General features: G+C 34.5%; 1 protein-coding gene across 1 annotated transcript in view; it reads left to right on the top strand.

Annotated features, from left to right (window-relative positions):
• The window catches only part of EIF4E3 (eukaryotic translation initiation factor 4E family member 3), a 50,745-nt gene that overhangs the window by 5,379 nt on the left and 23,525 nt on the right, over positions 1 to 21,841 (top strand). Inside the window, exon 2 of the mRNA XM_051980821.1 lies at positions 18,026 to 18,098. Coding sequence (XP_051836781.1) covers positions 18,026 to 18,098 — 73 coding nt within the window. The remainder of the gene's footprint in view (positions 1 to 18,025; positions 18,099 to 21,841) is intronic.

Below are 21,841 nucleotides of genomic sequence, written 5' to 3'. Positions count from 1 at the left end.
GGTGCTATTAATAATTTTACATGTTAACTTTACCCATTTTATATGAAAGGAAACTGAAACTGAGAGAAGCAGGCAGGAAACAAGCATTTATTACAAAGAAATTAAATTGGTTCCGTATCATTTTGCAATTGATCCTATTTGGTATTATTGCACCATTTTGTATGATTGCTCAAGCCACATTTCTCTGTCTCTTTGCCTATGAGCTAAGTTTAGAAGTCCAGTTCTCATGCTAATCACTGTTCTATTCTTGCCTCAAGGAAATCTGCTATCCTTGAGAGATGCAGGTAGACAGCAGAGAGTCTACTCTGGTATCTTTATACCACCAAGCTATCCTTCAAAGATGTCTGATTTGTTATCCAAAAAAGAGTGATCTACTATCTACTTTGCAAGTAGACTCAAATATTGAACATTTCTTAGTCACCAGAGGCAAGGAGAGAGTTATTGCCAGTACTTCTTTTCCAATTTCCAGTCATTCTTGTCGTCCTCACTCCCCATAGTGCTGGGAACCCTATACTCAACTGCATTATTTTTCTTACTTTATCCAGTTATATTCTTTGTTCCACGGTTATAAAAAGGAGCTGTGCTTCCTTCTCTGGGTCATTGGCCAAATGAAGTAGCCATTTGACCCATTTTAATTGATTTGCACCCTGCTAATTGAAACAGCTTGGGATTCTGTACCTCAGTTTACATTTATTAAATTCTATTGAGACTTCTTTGTGCCATATACTAAGTACTTTACAAATATTATCTCATTTGATTCTCACAATATGCTTGGGAGATAGATGCTGTTATCATTACCATTTTACAGTTAAAGAAACTGAAGTAAACAGACTGGTTCAAGATCAGATAGCTAGTAAATATCCAAGGCAGGATTCAGATTCATGTCTTCCTAAATCTTACATTCTACCCACTTACTGACCACTTGAGAACCAACTTTGGGACCAAGAGACCTGGGTTCAGTCTTTCTCTCACACTTTTACCTATGTAATCATTGACAAATTATTTAACCTCTCTAGGTCTCATTTTCTCAACTATTAAATGAGGGGGTTGAAATACAAGGACTTTAAAGTCTAGATCAATTATTCTATGAAAGAGAAAAAAATTTACTAAATGATTTGCTGTTTAATTTTTTAAATTATAAACAACATTCTCTATAAGTACTTTTTGAGAAGCACCTTAGTGCTTCATGAATCTATGATTTCTGCTGCTGTGAGTACTTTCTACCAGTGAAGCTTCAAGCCTTTCTTGGATTTTTATAGATAAAATGGTTGTGAAAAAAAACAAACAAACATTTTTCACCATGAATGCCAGCTAATAGTGAATCTCTTTGAATTAAATTAGATTGGCTGTCCATACCACCAGGCAGTTCTGTATTGACAGGTTGGTCCTGTCAAAGTGAATATTCTGTGAAAAGTGGAGGTTCAAACTGTACAAATAAATCATTATTTGAAAGCAATTTCCAAGTAAAACCATAGAACAAAAACTATATTTTGATTTTAAAATAATAATATAGTTGACTACATTTTAATGACAAGAAACAAATAAGTATAAAGAAATCCAACAAAAGTATGGTTATGGCTATTATTTCATTTACATTGTTTCCCTATTTCCACTAGCAGATAGTCTTGACAATGATTCCCTCTGTAACTTTCAGTCTTTCCTTATATACTGGCTTCTTTCCTGCTGCCTACAGATATGCCCATCACTAAAAAATGTCTTCACTTGAATCTGGTACTGCGCCCAGCAGCCATCATTATTGTTTCATTTAGTGTGCTTTTTGAAAAGGAAGTTGAATGGGATATTAGGCAGTTAAACAATAAGCATTTATTGAGTGCCTACTAGGTGCCAGATACTGTGCTAAGCAATAGCAATACTTCAAGTAAGTCCCTACTTTCATCTCACTCTGTTGGAGGAGACTGCCAGCAAACACCCATAACCAAAATCTATGTGCAGAAGAAATTGGAGATAATTAGCTGAGGGAAAATGCTAGTATCCAGGGAGACCTCAGGGAAGGCAATTTCTGGTAAGTGGGAGTTGAGCTGCCACCTGATTTTTTTTTTCATTTTTCAGGTGAGAAAAGTACAGAGTTAAAGATCTTTCTATAACCATTTAAAATCTTTTGATTTTTTTTTCAGTATCATACCCTACTATTCTCATGAAATTGCTACCTGAAGTTATTAACAATTTCTCTATTGCTAAATCCTATGATCTTTTTCTTAGGAGGCAGCCAGGTGGCTCAATGGCTAGAACACTGGGCCTAGGAAGACCTGAGTTCAAATCCAACCTCAGTCATGTGCTAGCTGTGTGACCCTGGATAAGTCACTTGTTTTCCCTATATAGTGGAGAAGGAAATAGAAAACCATTTCAATATCTATCCTATGGACAGTATGGTCCATGGACTCATGAAGAGTTGGTCGTGACTAGTGACAGATTGAGAACAAGATGTATTTTCTTTCTTTATCCTTCTTGACCTTCCTACAGCTTCTATATTCTTCTTTCTTCCTTTGGTTTTTTATAACACTGCTCTCTGCTTCTTTTCATTTTCCTTGGCTGACTCAGACATCTATATCCCCTACTTTCACTGCTGCTGTCCCGCCATATCCACAGGATTTGTTATAGGATTTCTTCATTCTCCAGACCCATTATCTTGGTGATTTCTTAAGATTCCATGGGTTCAATTGTCATATTTTTGTAGAATGATTCAAATCTACTTATCTAGCTTTATTCTCTCTTGTGAAATATAATATAACATCATCCTTTGGGTACTGAACTTTTCCATTTGGATGACCTTTAAGCACTCAAACTCACATGTCCCAAATTCCTTATCTTCTACTATAAAATTGTCCTACCTCTAACCTTTCCTCCTTATATTGTAGCAACAACAAAAAAAGTGGAGGGGACTGAAAGGTCATCCAAACCTAGCATCATGATTTACAGCTGGAAGCTTCTTTAGAGGTATTACACACTCACCTCATTTTACAGAAGAGAAACTGAGTCACAAAGCAGTTGAGGGGTTTTCCTGAGATCCCATGATTAATGTCTGAGGCAGGATTAGAACCCAGACCTTCCTTACTGAGCATAGTGCTCTGTCCTTGTTTTTGCTAAGATTAGTACCATATTTATAATCACTTAGGGTCACAATTTCAGCATTATCTTCCTCTCTTACCTCTCATATCTATTTAGCTGCAAAGTCTTGATAGTTTAACCTCCATTACATCTCATGTATTTCTTTCTCTTTTCTGAATAACTGCAATAATCTTTCTATTGAATTCACCGCTTCCAAATCTCCCTTCTCTCTTTTTTTTTGGGGGGGGGGGAATGAAAGCTTTTTTTTTTTTTAAATAACTTTTTATTGACAGAACCCATGCCAGGGTAATTTTTTACAACATTATTCCTTGCACTCTCTTCTGTTCCAATTTTTCCCTTCCCTCCCTCCACCCCCTCCCCTAGATGGCAAGCAGTCCTATACATGTTAAATAGGTTACAGTATATCCTAGATACAATATATGTGTGCAGAACCGAACAGTTCTCTCGTTGCACAGGGAGAATTGGATTCAGAAGGTATAAATAACCTGGGAAGAAAAACAAAAATGCAAGCCATTTATATTCATTTCCCAGTGTTCTTTCTTTGAGTGTAGCTGCTTCTGTCCATCTTTGATCAATTGAAATTGAGTTAGATCTTCTCTGTCGAAGAAATCCACTTCCATCAGAATACATCCTCATACAGTATCGTTGTTGAGGTATATAATGATCTCTTGGTTCTGCTCATTTCACTTAGCATCAGTTCATATAAGTCTCTCCAATCCTCTCTGTATTCATCCTGCTGGTCATTTCTTACAGAACAATAATATTCCATAACATTCATATACCACAATTTCAACCATTCTCCAATTGATGGGCATCCATTCATTTTCCAGCTTCTAGCCACTACAAACAGGGCTGCCACAAACATTTTGGCACATACAGGTCCCTTTCCCTTCTTTAGTATTTCTTTGGGATATAAGCCCAGTAGAAACACTGCTGGATCAAAGAGTATGCACAGTTTGATAACTTTTTGAGTTCCAAATTGCTCTCCAGAATGGCTGGATGTGTTCACAATTCCACCAACAATGTATCAGTATCCTTGTTTTCCCACATCTCCTCCAACATTCCGCATTATCTTTTCCTGTCATTCTAGCCAATCTGACAGGTGTGTAGTGGTATCTCAGAGTTGTCTTAATTTGCATTTCTCTGATTAATAATGATTTGGAGCATATTTTCATATGGCTATAAATAGTTTTAATTTCTTCGTCTGAGAATTGTCTATTCATATCCTTTGACCATTTATCAATTGGAGAATTTCTTATAAATTAGAGTCAGTTCTCTATATATTTTGGAAATGAGGCCTTTATCAGAATCTTTGACTGTAAAAATGTTTTCCCAGTTTATTGTTTCCCTTCTAATCTTGTCTGCATTAGTTTTGTTTGTACAAAACCTTTTCAATTTGATATAATCAAAATTTTCTATTTTGTGGTCAATAGTGATCTCTAGTTCTTCTTTGGCCATAAATTCCTTCCTCTTCCACAGGTCTGAGAGGTAAACTATCCTATGCTCTTCCAATTTATTTATAACTTCATTCTTTATGCCTAGGTCATGAACCCATTTTGACGTTATCTTGGTGTACGGTGTTAAGTGTGGATCAATGTCTAGTTTCTGCCATACTAATTTCCAATTTTCCCCGCAATTTTTGTCAAATAATGCATTCTTATCCCAAAAACTAAGGTCGTTTGGTTTGTCAAAGACTAGATTATTAAAGTTATTGGCTGTTTTGTCCTTTGAACCTAACCTATTCCATTGATCAACTAGTCTATTTCTTAGCCAATACCAGATGGTTTTAGTAATCACTGCTTTATAATATAATTTTAGATCTGGTACAGCTAGGCCACCTTCATTTGATTTTTTTTTCATTAATTCCCTTGAAATTCTTGACCTTTTGTTTTTCCATATGAACTTTGTTGTTATTTTTTGTAGGTCATCAAAATAGTTTTTTGGGAGTCTGATTGGTATAGCGCTAAATAAATAGATTAGTTTAGGTAGTATTGTCATCTTTATTATATTTGCTCGCCCAATCCAAGAGCATTTAATATTTTTCCAGTTGGTTAGATCAGACTTAATTGGGAAAGTGTTTTGTAGTTTTGCTCATAAAGTTTCTGATTTTCCCTTGGCAGATAGCAAATCTCCCTTCTCTAGCATATATTCCTAAAATAATCTTATTGACTATATCACTGCCATACTTAGTAAATTTCAGAGTTTTCCTTTTGCTTTTAGGGGAAAAAATACAAACTCTCCTGTGATTAGCATTTAAAGTCTTTACAATCTGGATCCAACTTGTCTTTACTGATTTATTTCACATTCATTCATTCTGTTTTATTCAAATGGGCCTTCTTGCAGTTCATCCAATTCAGTCTGTCACCTCTGTACCTTTGCAGAATTGTTCCTTCTACTTGGAATGCTTTCCCTTTTCACTTCTGCAACTTAAAATCCTTAACTACCTTCAAGATTCAATTCAGGTTCTGTCCTTTATACAAAGCTTTCCCAATCTCCTAATTGATATTATTTTATCCCTCCTCAAATTATGTATTATTTATTTATCTCTTTAAATGCTATATTTATGAGAGACACTGGTATAGTTAGCTACAGAGATAGTTTAAGATACAAGAAACATGGGTACAAATCCTTATTGCTGATAAATACTGGGTAAGTCATTTAGGTTCTTCCTGTTCCAGGCAATACCTTAAGTGTAAAATCAAAGAGCAGTTGCAGACATGTATTGGTAGAGGGTGTTTCCTTGCTGGGAATACCTTCTACCAAAGAAATCACAGAAATCTTCTAGGTAGTAGGAGAACCCCAATACAAGAAAGGACTATTTTGTTTTATTTTGTTTTTCTTTTTATCCCCAACACTTGGTATAACAACTGCCATGAAGCAGGTACCTAATAAGCATAAGTCCACTTTACTAGTGATAGTTTATTTAGTTCAATACCTTCATTTTCCATATAAGAGAGCTTGGGCTCATAGAAGTCAAATATCCTGCATGTGGTTCACAGAGTTGGTGAGAAAAAGAAACAGGAGCAAATTTCTGTCTCCCACATCCTCATTATGTCTTCTAGTCATGAAGTAATTTAATTCTTTCCACTTGTTCATATGAATAAAGAGAACAGAGAGAAGGAAACAAAAAGCAACAAGTAGAAATGATGAGAAAAATGGCCAAAATAGTATGAGAGGGAGATGTAGAAAGGGAAGGAAAGGACTCCAGGAATAAGGAAAGTAGAGGAGGAAGAGGTTATGTCTTTGTGGTTTCTAGGAACTTAATTCTGTAGCTGCTTGCTTTGATAGAGTATCCTATTGTAATACATCAAGGGAGAAATGTGGGCAAGCACAATGGAAGTCACCTAACTTGGTACATTCATTAGATACTGATTGAGCAGATGCCTAGCACAGAGCTACAGACAGCTAGACTATGATGGGATTCAGGCAGTCAGCAAGATTTCAGAAGACCTGAATTCAAGTAATGACTCTATCTTGTACTGTATGATCTTGAACAGGTCAATTAGCTTTTCTCGGCTTTCAGTTTTTCTATTTGTTGATACCACTTGTATTACTTAATATTTATTGTGAATATAAGATGTGATAATGTATATCAATCAATAAACCTCAATTAAGTATCTCCTTTATGTTAGAAGCTATACTATATACTGAGAATATGAAATGAAAATGTATGTAAAACTTGGCATAAATTTTTATTATCACAGGCATTGTGGTGGGAGTGAAAACATACATAACTTTCCCTTTTTCATTGCTATTCTATGTATTGTTGATTAGTTTTTTGTTTGCTTTTCATATGAAACTGACTTGCTCCTCTTTCTTTTCTATTTTATGGGCAAAAAGTATATTTTATTTCCCAGCTTCTTAAACTGTAGTTCTCGATCTCAGAACTGAACATGGGAGATACAAAATTATGATTTACTAATAAATGTTTGATTTGTATACCTATTTTATGTACCTATATATTGGGGGTCACATAAAAACTCCTCTGTCAAAAAAGGGTCGAGTGAAAAAAGTTTAGAAGTCCTGTTTCATTTACCATCTTTCATTTAGTTCATTAACATTTTGTGCAATTCATTGTGTTGCATACAAGGGATGATACAAAGATAAATGTAGTCTTTACTCTGCAGGGAATTACAATCTATTGTATGTGATAAGGCCTGCTAGGTGGCACAGTAGATAAAATGCTGGGCCTGAAATCAGAAAAATCTGAGTTCAGGTCTGCCCTCTGATACTTTATACTTTATAATCTCGGGCAAACTATTTGGCTTCTTTGTTTCAGAGTCTCATCTATAAGATGAAGATAAAAATAGCACCTGTCCTCCAGAATTGTAATTGTAATACAATTGTAAAACACTTAGCACAGTGCCTGGCATAGAGTAAGTATTATGAAAATGTTAGTTATTGTTATTATTATTTTTGCTAATCAAATCAACATCATCAGAAATAATGGAAATTAAAATATGATAAATCTATAAGCAAGGCAGAATATTATATAGGATAGCTGAAGCAGGAGAATAATAACTTCTTGGGAAGACTTCTCAGAGGAGGCAGCATTAAACAATATTCAATTATTAATGTCACCAGGTGGATGTGCTTAAGAGCTGGTCATTTAAGAAGTAGCACATACCCAAGTCTTTCTTTTTCATACCCAAGTCTTTCTTTTTCTATCATGCATGTAGTTTTTAATATTTTTTGTAGTTGTAGTTGAACAAGTAAGTAAAGCAATCACTGAGTATCAGGTGGTTAGCACATTGCCGGGTCCAGAGTAGGTACTTAATAAATTGTTGGTTAACTGACAACTTTCAGAACTAGAAATCTCCCAGAATCTTAATAACTCAGAAAAAACCATCAAGAAAGCAATGACTTTATTAAATAAACATTGTGTTTAGAGTAAAAGAATAAATCCTTTTCTATAATCTTCATATGACAATACTGCTCCCAATCACTTCTCTCTGCTAAACATAATAGACATATAGATGTAGACATAAATATATGAAGAGGCCACTGTTTTCCAGAGTGAAAAATGATCTGATCCAAAAACTGTACAATTCCTTTAAGAAAAGAAGAACATTGGAGGATGATAGTATTTATTTAACTTTGTATCAGCAAGTTTCTTAGTGAGTAGCCTCATTCCAGAGTGAATAAATAGATACAATTAAAAAGATAAACAGTTTCAATTGTTTCCTATAGCAATTGAAACTGTTTATCTTTTTAAGTTGCTTTTGACTCTTTTATGAGCTTGACTTTGACTTGGTCAGTATAAAGAACTCTTCCTGTGAAACCCTATCAAGATTAGCCCATGTAACTTAGCCCTGAAATCTCCTGGAGGCACTGAGAGGTTCAGGAATTTGCCTGTGCTAACACAGCTAGAAAAAAGTCCACAGGACTTAATGATTAGTCTTTTAAATACTATGAATGTCCTTTTCCTCTAGCTTTATTGAGATTCATTAATCTCCCCCCACCTATTTTAAAATTCTATTAAATATTTGCCCATTGCATATAAAAGAATTCTTGACAATTTTTTAAAAATTAAGTTCCAAATTCTCTCTCACTCCCACCTTTCCCCCTTGAGACACTTTAGTATTAGTCAGATTTTAAAGCCTGTGAAATGAATAATAATTGCCTCAGCTATGTTAGTTAGAAGAAGGCTTTATGTTAATTGGATGAGAGGCAACATAGTATAGTCCATGGAGAGCTGTCCTTAGAGTCAAATTCCAATCCTACTCCTACGTAATTCTCTTATCTATGTTTTTTTATGTTTTTCTATACAATATGCATCTAATTCATGCTTTTATTCATCTATTCAAATCATATTTTTTAAAATAATCATTTAAGACTTAAAACTTTTGCTATTTTCACTAGCTGGCGGTGTAGTAAAGTTATCACTATCTTAATTCAAATTATGTCTCAGGCACTTCCTTGCTGTGTGATACTGGGCAAGTCATTTAATTTCTTTGTGTTTAAATTTTCTCATCTGTAAATTGAGAGGTAATAGAGAACATCAGTGTTGTTGTAAGGACCAGTTTGCAGACCTCAAAGTACCTCACAAAATGCTAGCTATTATTAAAATTTTCTCAGTTGAAGCAAATTTTAAGCTCTGATTTTGAATTATACGATAGTCATGCTAACCATAATTTTTGACATTTTGAGATATTATATTCTTGGTAAATGTTAATTTTACACTATGTAGGACCACATTGATAAATTATATTGCTTTGAAAATAAGGGAGTCCTTTTTGAAGATACCCCTACTCTGTAGATTAAATTGCTTTAGACAAAGACATGCTAAAATTTGATATGAGCTGATTATATCTGGTCCAAATGCTGCAATGTATAATGCATAGCCATTGATCTGGTATCATTTAAAAGATCAATGGCCATGTATAAATGTAGGTATCAAATCACTGTCAACATTTGCAAAGCCTGTCATAGAGCCATTCTTACCTATACCTGGTGCTATTCAGGGACCTCAAATTATCAGAAATGCTCTCCAAGTACATTTCCCAAATGTCTCATTTCTTACCTATTTATTAGACAATCCCATGTCAGAATAGGACAACCACCTCTTTTTACTATAATTTCTTCTTTTCAAGTTGAAAATCATGGCACCTTAGAAAATATAGAATATTGGTAATCCATAAGGAACACAAGTAAAAGCAGAAACATCACTTTTAGATTTTTATAATTCTTTCAGAACTGGAGTTTGAATAAATGGTCAAAGGACAGATTTGTTTACATAAAACACTCCATGTGTGTCTTACAATGAGGTGACAGGGAGAGGACAATGGATCTTGAATTGGAGATCTCAAATTCTGATCCTGCCACTATGTAACCTTAGGCAAATCATTTAATCCCTCTTGACTTCAATTTTCTATTTTGTAAAACGAAAGGATTGGATTAGATGGTTCCTGGGATCCCTTCCAGGTTTTCTAAATGTCTGTTGTAAAGTTCTACAAGTATTTGTTAAGTATCTACTATCGCAAGGTGGGTTTGTTAGCATAATCTTACTCTGGCATCTGGTTAAAGGAACATAATATGATTTGAAATCATCAGACTATCACAGTTTCTCCTATTAATTGAGGTTAGAAGTTAATAGTCTATAGAACCAGATTGGGGGAGATTTTAGATATGGAGGAAGGGAAGGAGAGAGGGAGAGAGGAGGGAGGAAGAGGAAGAGAGAGAGAGAGGAGAGAGAGAGAGGAGAGAGAGAGAGAGAGAGAGAGAGAGAGAGAGGGAGGGAGGAAGGGACAGGGAGGAGGGGAGGGAGGGGGAGAAAGGGAGGGAGGGAGGGGGAAGAAGGGAGGGAGGAAGGGGGAGGAAGGGAGGGAGGGAGGGAAGGAGAGAGGAGGGAAGGAGAGAGGGAGGAGAAAATGTGTATGAGGTCACTAATTCTGTCATGTCTTTAAGGTAAGCAGGGATTGAAGTATAAATTTAGCCATTTTGGCATTGCTTTCATGGGTAATTTAGTTTTGATTTGCTAAGAACCCAAGTATGTTTCCTGAATGCATCTGGGTGGGAAGGATTCTACATAGCCTAGGAAATAAAAGAATGAACAATCCCTATAGGGAGAAAAAATCATTTTGATTGGAAATGAAAAGAAGGCAGAAAGAAACCTATTCTTTAAAAATAATGTTTTTCAACTCTTAAATAATTTAAGTGATGGAGAGGAACTCCTACTAAAATAAAATAATGTTTCATTGAAGCTTGGGATAATTTAGTAACCATAAGTCCACTTAATCCATTTTGATTAGTGCATTTAATCATTGTACAGGGCACTTTTATTAGCAGCATATTGATTGAATATGGTATCATTTCCATCCCACTGTTAAAAGTGGTTATTATTGTAGGCATAACATTGACAAGAAAATGTAATCACAATAGTAATTATATATATTTTTTGGTGTGGACAAATTTTAAATACCTAGAAAAGAGGCCCAGAATTTCAACAGTTCAGAGTTATTGATTGCTTTTCATTTATCTCTGTTGGCACTGGATGTTTGCCATAGAAGTCTCCCACTTTTTTGACTTTTTAATAGTATACAAAAGGAGTTATGTAAAGTTATAATGATCATTGTAATGATCAAAGAAAAGTTTTCTTTCTTACCCTGAACCCAAATTTTTATCTTCTTACATCCCTACTCTCTAGCATAATGATTTTCCCAGAGGGGAAACTTAATAAATGAATTTTAAAATGGTCTGTGCCATGCATAAATACCTAATGAAGAACATTTTAAACATTTAAAATAAACAACAATTTAAAATGATATAATCATAAATCCTGTTTTATAGAAGATATGTATATTCATTTGTACATGTGTGTATACATGGAATTTTTGTATACATACTTAATTTTTTATGTGTGTGAGTACACCCATATAATTTTAATGTATACACACACATATACACACAATTGTTTTGTACAAGATGTCTGATTTCATTACTATAGGGAGATCCCAGTGAGGAAATTCCCAAAACCAATATAGATAGTAATAGAATGTAATTTCCATTTTGAGAAAGCTAACAAGGTCATCATCATTACATGTCAGAGAAATTTGATACTAGCTCTTTCTGACTCTGAAATCAACTTTTTTCTACCTGTTGATCTAGGTACAGACATATTCAGTTCATCAAATGTACCAAGTGCTATTATACATTCTGTAAATAAGTTCCAGAGATATGGCAAATAAATATCAAATGAAAATGCTCACCATTGTTATTAAGTATGTTCTTTGTTAAATATTTGCACATACTGTAGACCATTTCAATCTAAAAAATATTAACCCTTTATTTTATATAATGTTCTAGAGACATGAGGACAGAAATGAGAAATAGCCCCTGGTCTTTAAGGAGATTTTCTTCTCTTGAGGAAAAATAATAGGAAAATTATAATATAATTTTAAAAAGGAGAAAGTATTTTTTTAAAGTCTACATTGCCCTTCTGTGTTCCCTTGGTGAAAACCTGAAGAAAAGTTCAGGATCCTAAAAGTAGTGTTACAAGAGATTTTATGGACCTCCTCATTGAATGGATGAGTCACCAAGAGGAGAGGTGATTTCCCCAAAGGCTATACAAGTAAGAAAAATCGGGACTGAGATTCAAAGCCAGGTCCTTTGGTTCAGATTCAGTGCTTTATAATGTACCTGGTACTGCCTTCTGCACAGATGTGGATGAGGAGTATATTTTATTTTATTTTTTTAATTTTTAAATAACTTTTTATTGACAGAACCCATGCAAGGGTAATGTTTTACAACATTATCCCTTGCACTCACTTCTGTTCCGACTTTTCCCCTCCCTCCTTCCCCCCCCTCTCCCAGATGGCAAACAGTCCTTAACATGTTAAATAGGTTACAGTATGTCCTAGATACAATATATGTTTGCAGAACCGAACAGTTCTCTTGTTGCACAGGGAGAATTGGATTCAGAAGATATAAATAACCCGGGAAGAAAAACAAAAATGCAAACAGTTTATATTCATTTCCCAGTGTTCTTTCTTTGGATGTAGCTGCTTCTGTCAGATGGAGTATATTTTAGACATGGGGAAGGGACAGACTAGCAAAGAGAGAGAGGTGAAAAGCATTCTCCTGAGACTGGGGTGTGACTATTAGCCAATTTGACTGAAACTTAGTGTAAATTAAGGGGAAAGAGCATGAAGTAAGTCTGGAAAGATGGGCTAGAATTGGGTTTTAAAAGGCTTTAAATGCCAGTCAATATATTTTGTGCTTTCTTTTGGAGGCAATTGGAATCCCATGGATATTTTTAAAAACAGTGCAGTGACTTGTAAAATTTATGAGTTAGGAATATTGATTTGGAGTATGAATTGCAAAAAAGAGGTTGGAAATAGCAATACCAGTTTAAAACTCTTGGAAGGACTTCTAACTAAAACAGGTATCTGACCAGAGGCAGGCAGCACATCTTCCACATACTTATCTCAGGAATAACCTAAACAAAGATTGAATGATGATCAAGAAACTCCATGAGAATCTACTGTAAGTGACTTTATGCATACTAGAATTGTACAAGTAATCAGCCAGAAGATGAGGCAGTAACATAGGGGACCCTCTAAAACCACCACCAGCCCAGTTAAATAAAAAGTAGGGCTCCCAGAGTGACCCAGAAATAGACCATTCATTTATAGCAAGTTTGAAAGGCTCCCATGAGAAAGCTCCATGGTGACAGAAATTTAAGCACAAATGATAGTAAGAATAGCAGTAACCAATCAGGACACAGCAGGACAGGCTTTGGGCCACCCCAGACCTTAGGGCTGCAAGTTCTTTGTCACTTTGTCCTAAAATACCATAGAGGGCTTTGAAGACCCAATGTTCTGAACCCAATAGATCCACGGATGAGATGGAGAAGCATGGCTTAAAGCTATTTTTTGCATAGACACACCCCAGAAGATAGATGGCAATTGAGTTCAGTGACCCGGTGGAGATTTGGAGATGGAGCCAACCATCCTGTCCAGTAGTACAGTTGGAATTGGGTGGGTGGCAGGTAGTGCTTGCCTTATTTCAATATTTTAAGAATTAAGGCTAGAGAACTGAATAAACAGAAGCATATAATGACACTCTGAAAAATCATTATTAATTGAGAAATACCCCAAATTCCAACATAAAATTCCATAACCACTGTGGGTAGAGACTCAAAAAAGTGAGTTTGAATTCTTAGAAAAAATAAATCAAGATGAAAAATTAAATAAAATTTCTGGAGGAAAGAGTTGGAAGGAGAATAAATAGCTTAGAACAAAGCAGCAATCCTTATGCAAATAATGGTTTCTCTAAAAATAGAAGAGACTAAATATATAAATGGTTTCCTGAAATGCTTTTAAGGATTATTAGAATGAAATCTAAAAATGGGGGAAAAAAAGAAAAAATATAAAGTATCTTCAAGTAAAAACAGCTCTCCTGGAACACAGATCAGGGAGCAACAATTAAACCATTGTTACCTTCCCTGAAAACTGTTTTTAAAAAATAGGTCAGAGACTACATCTCAAGAAATCATAAATTAAAACTGATTTTATTAGAACTATAAAAGTGAAAATACAATTTACCAATAACTTCCTGAAAGAAACTTTAAAAAGTAAAGTTGTAGCAATAACTCCCAAATCTAAAATTTTTACATCACACACACACACACACACACACACACAAATAATGCAAACAGCAAGTACTAATGAATCACAGAGAGGATCATAAAAGATCTGGACACTTCTGCTCTAAATGAGATGCTCTTGGAATATGACCTTCCAAAAGGCAAAATATATAGATTAAGAACCAAGAATAATTTAACCTACAAAAAAAGTAATAGAAAACTTTCAGGAATTCTGTGTGAAATGACTAGAGCTTTAATAGAGACCTAGAAAGACAAATTTACTTGGATGACAATTGATTCTTTAGAACCTTAATGTCTTTAAAGGATATTGAGATAGTTAATTAGAAAAAACTGAGTGGGCTAATAATGAAACATGAATCTGTTCTGAGAGTTTGAAGAAAATAAATAGAAGTGAGAAGAAAAGAAATATTCTTCTAAAAAGGAAGAAGAGGGTACATTGAAATGCACAAGAAAAGTATATAAACATGGAGGAAGGGGCAGAGAGAGTGAGTATCATATGAACCTTATCTGAAATGAACAATGGATGGCTGAGCATACACACAAATTGAACAAGTGAATAAATAAGGACAGGGAGAAAATAGCCAAACATAAAACAACCTTACTGATATTGAAAAGTGATAGATTAAAAGAAGTAAAAACAAAGACTAGAAACTAATTGGACATCAGTTGGGGAATGGTTGAACAAATTTAGGCATATGAATTAATGGATTGTTTTTTGTACCATTAGAAATAACAAGAAATCATTTCAGAGAATTTTGTGAAGTATGAACTAAAAAGAGAAAAGTGATCAAAACTAGAAGAATTTATACAATGGCAATAATATTTTAAAGAAAAACAAGATTGAAAGATTTTAGAACAATGACTAAGCATGTCTCCATAGGACCTAAGCTGAAGCCTGTTAGACATCTTCTTGCAGAGGTGATGCACAAAAAGACATTTTTGGACATTTCCATTGTTACAACTTGTTTTGATCGACTATGTTTATTTGTTAAAAAAAGGTTTTTTCCTGTCTTGAATTAAAGAGAGAGCTGGATCGAAGGAGATGAAGTATATGTTATATGAAGTATATGTCATATGAAGTAATGTTATAAAAGAAAAAAATATTGGCCACTGAAACATTTCAAAATTAACAGAATAGAAGGAAGTTCAAAAGGATATATTTTTTTAAGTGCTTTGCAACAAATAGGGTTTTTTGTATGATCCACTTTATGTTCTACTTTTTGTATGAAAAAGCTCTTTTAAACTACATACATGAACATACTATTGTGGTATTCTAAGCAAGAGCTGAAAAAGATCCTAACTAGGGTGAGAATTATACTGTTCCCCATGTATAGAATGTTTTTCCTTCTTATATTTGTTTCTTGTAACCTCTTTCTCTATTCAAGTCTCTCACACAGTGCCACTGCCTTCTGATTTCTGCAGTTGTTATTTGTATCTCCCCTCAACAACTTTTTAGTGATTTTTATATATTAATATACTAAGTATATATTTTTAAAAATATGTATATTAAATGTAAATGTGTAGTTATATATTATTCATCTATTCTCTGATTAACAGGATTATCTGTCAGGAGCACTTTAGGCTTATCGATCTAGAGTTAAAAGAGTCCTCAGGGATCAGTTTATAACCCCCACATTTTACAGATAAAGAAACTGGAAGTCCAAGGAGGCTAAATTACTTATCCAGATTCAAGGAGGTAATAATTATCCAGAGTCAGTAGAATAACTTCAAGCTCCTTACAGCTAGGAAATGTATCTTATTTTTCTATTCATATCTTCTATGTTTAGCACATAGTAGGCACTTAATAAATGTGGAGAGTTTGAAGTCGTTGTGAAAGTGAAAAATCAATAAGACTTGGCAATTTTTATCAATAAGTGTTGGCAGTTTGGCAACTGTCTAGATACAGGTTGTAAAGGTAAAGAAAGAGTCAAAAATGATCCTGTTTGATACTTAGATGACTGAAATGGTTTTCATGGATTCACCACCTATTTTAAGTGCCTACTGTTTCAAGGGACTCTATTAAGTTCGATTTGTAAAGTTTTTACAGGTAATCCAGAACAAAGCTTATTGTGAGTAAAGTAAAATCCAGGTAATATGTCTCCTTGAACTCTTTAGTTTTCTTAGAGAAGTTGTTTTCTATTTGTCTGTTTCCAGAAACCTTCTTTCCACTACATGTAATCCTTATACATTGAATTTTTGTTAAATGACCAGGATGAGGAGACAGGATCTTCAGACTAAGCTTTAAAGCATACCACTAAGTGTTTAATGTTCTTAAAGCAAGATCTGCCATAATATAGTACTAGAAAAAAAGTGGCACAACTTAAGAACCTCAATCCCCCAATATTCCTGAGGCCTATTTCCCAAAGGCCACTTTCCTCTACCTAATCTTCTATCCATCCCCAAGCAAGAATTAATGATTAAACACAATTTGCTAACCATTGCTGTGGAGTTTGCTACAAATGAGATGTTGTGTTATGTTGCCATCTAGTGGAATACATAGAGAATTAATGATGAACATTCTGCCTGGGTTGATTTTTTGTTTTTTCTCATCTTCTTTTTTTAAAATACAATATGTTTAGTTTCTCTTCACCAGGTGCATAAAAATATGAAATTATTTTAGAATTCTTTTGTAAATTTGATTAAACTAAGATTTAATTTTATTTTAAAACTGTATTCAAATAAAGAAACAGGGGATGTTGTGTTAAGGAGTGCTGGCATTGGAGTCAGAAAACTTGGGTTCAAATCCCAGTCCTGCTATCATTTATTACTTGTGTAGCTTTAGGCAAGTTATTTAATCTCTATTCCTTACTTTCTCTATCTGCAAAGTATAAAATCTAGATGACTCTCCCATCCCTAAATCTATGGTCATAGATAAAAAGTGGGCAGATGGAAGTATACGTTTACCTTAGAAAAGAAACAGTAGGTAGATGTTAAGAATAATAGAGTTTAAAGAGAGCCAAGAGACTATTTAGACTTCTTTTGTTCTTTACCAATTTACCCTAATTTTACAGATACTCAGGAGCAGCATTTGCATAGTGTTTTGAGGTTTGCAAAATACTTCATAAATATTACTTTGTTTTCTCTTTATAAAACCTTGTGAGGTGGATATTGTCTTAATTTTATGGATGAGGAAACTGAGCTAGAAAGACCAGTTAAGTGATTTGCCCAGAGAAGCAGAGCTAGTAAATATCTGAGACAGTTTGAACATGTCTCCCTGCCTCTACATCTAGGATTCTTGCCATGATGCCACTTGATTGCTTCAGACACAGCAGAACCGAAATTTAGACAGTCTTCTACCTCCATCTCCAGCTTTTCTTCTACTCCATGGCTTCTGTCTCTAGTTCTGCCATATAATACTCATGAGAGCATAACCCTTCATGTTCCCAATCTTTGTCCATAACCTGGCTTAACTAATTTATGAAGTGTAAGCGCCAATGGCAAAAGGCTATTTATAGCTTATTTATTTTACTGTATTCATCTCTTTTAGACTGTAAAACTTTCCTAGCTCATTTTTAGTTATTGTTAAGCTTCCAAGGAGTTTGGCTGTGCTTATACTTTAAAGAAATAAACATGTTACTTTAAAAAGCAAGAATAATATTTCAGCACCTTTTAAAATAAATAGCAACCCAGCAATTCCAATTCTTTCATTCAAGCTCTTACCTTTTAAGGCCTTAAAAAACGTTTTAAGCTTTATTTTATTTATGATTTGTGGATCTTTTATACTTTAAAATGTTACACTTTTTAAATCATAATCAATCAATTAATTAATTAATTATGATTGGCATTTTAATTAACCTTCATTATTTTTGTTGATGGTGGTATTTTACTTAGGTCCCTCCCTGGTACCACAGCAGCTGAATGTGCTTCAAACTTGAAGAAAATCTACACAGTGCAAACAGTGCAGGTAAGAGGAAGGAAAAGTCAAATACTATTTCCATGTTAACTAAATATATGTTTACAATTAGTAGCTTTTTCTCTAAAGTTTTAACAATGTGAACATAAGAAATGCCATATTAAGTCAGACTAGTGCAAATATAGAACTAGAGGTAATGAGAAATACCTTTAGAACATTTTAATGTATTAAGTGCCTGTGCTTTGCCAGGTCTTCTCCTTGACTCTGGGAATACAACCACAAAAAATGAAATTGTCTCTGTTCTCAATAAGCTTCTGTCTATATAATATGTCCATAACTAAATAGGCACAAAATCATATACAGAATCAATACAATTTTAATTTTAACAGGTAGGCACCAGTAGCCAGAGAAATCCTGGTTATACTCATAGTGTTATAAATGTTTGGTGCCCCATGCCACATATGTTAGAATAGAGACTAAAAACTTTGAGTGGAAGTTACATATAATAGTCCAATTTTGAAAGCTAGGATATACTCAATTTCTTTCATTAGTTTTGGTGGTTGATTGTTTAATCTAGGATTCTTTATCTTGCACTGTCATTAACATACATTTTATGAAAAGGAATGGCTTCCCCCTAGGATATCAGAAGAATGAACCACACACTTAGCTAACTTCATATTATTGATTTCATCCATGAATTTATAATCCTAAATCATTTATAACTAAAGGAATTGAGATAGGAAAAAAAATATTAAATACTTACTATGCATCAAGCACTGTGTTATATACTAGGGAGTAAAGATTTTTTTAAAGTGATAGTCCTTCAAAGACTACATTAGGGGAGAGGAGGGAGAAAAAAGAGGGAGTTTTGTTTGTTTGTTTGTTTGTTTGTTTTTCCTGGGGAGAGATGTACATGCTTGTTTGACAGGCAGAGGATGAGATACTCACTGCTCAGTTAATTGAATGGATGGAGGGATGGTTTGTAAAACTAAACCATGGTCTGGTGTCTAGGACCATCCAGTAGATACGGTTGATTAATTGGGTTAGTTTCTACATACTCAGTCACCAATCAACTGGTGGAAGCTCTGGGACAAAAGCTCCAAATGTGAATGAATTAACTCCCCCCAGCATTTGGGAGGCAAGGGGAATTTAGGAAAGCAGGGTTCAAATTGGGTGTGCAGAGAACAGCAGACGAAAGGATATGGCCTAGGGGGATGACTGGATGATATATAAATCTGAAGCTGGTATTAGTACCAACCAGAATATATAGCAGGGAAACGGGAAGGGGATAAGCATATCTATAGAACCTATTATGTGCAAGACAGTGTTTTAAGAGTTTTAACAAATATTTTATGGATGCCATTATTTATTTATTTTTTTACAATTGAGGAAGCTGAGGCAAGAAGTTATTAAGTAACTTACCCAGGTTCATACATAGCTAGTGAGTATCTGAGGTTGTATTTGAACTCAGGTCTCCCTGATTCTTGGCTTGGTGCTCTAGCTGTTTCTTATGCTATTTTGCAAAAAATCAGTCCCAGAGTTTCTGGTTTTAGCATAAGATCCTGGGATTTATAGTTGGAAAGGACCTTAGTAGTTTGGTTCATGCCTCCTATTTTACCCAAAAAAAAAAAAAAAGTCTGAGACCAGACAGATGTTCTGACTTCTCTGGCAGGTGACAGAGCTGTAATTCCAAGCCAAATCCTCAGATACCAAATCCAGCCCTTTCCACATTCCCACACTCCTTTGCTTAAACCTATTTGCCTCTGCTCCTATTTTAATGCTTTGTAAGGGGTAAGTAAGGTGGGGAGGGGCTCAGAATCTCTGCTTTTATCACAATAGAATATTCCTAGTGAGGAAATTACCAGGGCACATTGGCCACTATTGTAAACTGTAGAGGTTTCTGGAGAAGTTCAGGGATACCCAATATCATTTAGCCAAAATGTATCAGAGACAAGCCTTCCTGACTCTTAGGTTGATACTCTCTATCTCTTATGCATGGTGCTTCTGGACTAAATGTTGTGGTAATAAAGTATCTGTAATTTGTACAAATTATTTAGGATTATGACTGCCCATAGGTAGAAAATATGATAGACTTTCAAGTGAGAGACCGAGGATGCTGCTACATATGAGACTAGTGTTTAAATTAATAAAGGCGTAGGGTAGTGGATTCAGAGGTATTAATGCCCCTTTTCTTTTCCTCTTACTACTAGATTTTACCAATATTATGCTACCACACCCTCCTCCAAGAAAAGTTGAGAGACAGGACCTGGAGACTGATTTAAAAAAGGAAGAGTGGTCTCAGATATCTATCTACCAAATGAGAAATGGGAAGAGAGGAGAAAGAAATGGCAGCTTCAATGGCATGTGTCAGAGATTGAACAGTTGAGCAACATAGTTAGACAGCAATGTGAAGTATTGTCACAGGGTATTTGTTGTCAAATGAATGATATGAGCAATAAGTATTAGAAAAAGTAAAACTTGAGCTGAAACAAACAATCTAATGGGAGGGCATGTCAAACAAGGATGTAACATAAGCAAAGTCATGTCTTTCCAATTCTGTGTTTGTCTTTTGTCATGGAGGGAACCTGGAATATATGAATTACAGATACTTAGCCTTGGAGTTAGGCAGTTTGAGCAAATGGAAAAGATTTATACAAACTAAATAGATGTTGTAATGGTCTTATGTTCAGTTTCATGGAAACTGTTAATTCTTGAGTTACATTTAAGTATTCTTCTACAGTTATTGCTATAAATTTTGTGTGAATTGAAAGCTATTAGGTCATGTGAATATTTTTCTCCAAATTTACTCAGTGATTTTTTTTCTGCTTTTAAATTGACAATTTATGCTAAGCTGTTTTGTCATTCAGGCATACTTATTTATGTGGAATCATTTCATTCTACCACTACAAATTTTTTTTTAACCTATTCTTTTTCTGACTAGTATTTGAATAGTATTTTGAATAGTAAATTCTGCTATCTTCTGGAATGATGAAAATGGATATTCCCCAGGCTTTCCCCCCATTGCCTTATTATTTTACAATCCATCAATCAAAAAAAAATCAAGATTTACTAGGTGCCAGACATTAAAGATTAAAATAAAGGGAAAAACACAAAAAAGTCCTAGCACTTAAAGAAACTATTACTATATACATATGATATATATTTCAAATAGAAAAAAGGTAAGTTCATAGTAGTAGCATCAAGGGGTGGGCAATAGGGATTGTGAAGGTCTCCTCCAAAAGGTGTTTTTTGAGCTAAGTCTTGAAAGAATCCCAGGAAACTTTGAGGTGGGGCAAAGCATTAAAGCTTTGAGGGGCAGCAAGTACAAAAGTATGGTAATGAGAGATATATGCTGCTTTTGCTATATGTAGAAACATGGAGGACAATAAAGTATAAGAAGATGGGAAAGATAGGAAAGAGCAATGATATGAAGAAGGGTACAAAGAATATTGAGAAGACAGAAATCACAAAATTTTGCATTTGATTGACTATCTAAAGTAAGAGTAAAGAGTCAAGGAACATGCTGAGTTTGTAAACTTGGATAACTTGGAAATTATTGATGCCCTAAGCTGTAATGGGTAAGTTCAAAAGAGGGGAAGGTTTTGGAGCAAACATAATTCTGTTTTAAACATGTAGAGTTAAAGATTCCTATGAGACATCTAGTTTCAGATGTTCAAATGGCATTTGGAAATGTAGTATTAAGAAAGTAGGACTGGATATATGGATTTTTGAATCATCTGTATAAATATGATATTTGTGAATCCATTAAGACTGATGTGAATCTACAATGCCTA

This window comes from Antechinus flavipes, chromosome 1 (assembly GCF_016432865.1).
Source record: "Antechinus flavipes isolate AdamAnt ecotype Samford, QLD, Australia chromosome 1, AdamAnt_v2, whole genome shotgun sequence".
Taxonomy (NCBI): Eukaryota; Metazoa; Chordata; class Mammalia; order Dasyuromorphia; family Dasyuridae; genus Antechinus; species Antechinus flavipes.
This window is presented reverse-complemented; position numbering and strand designations above follow the sequence as displayed.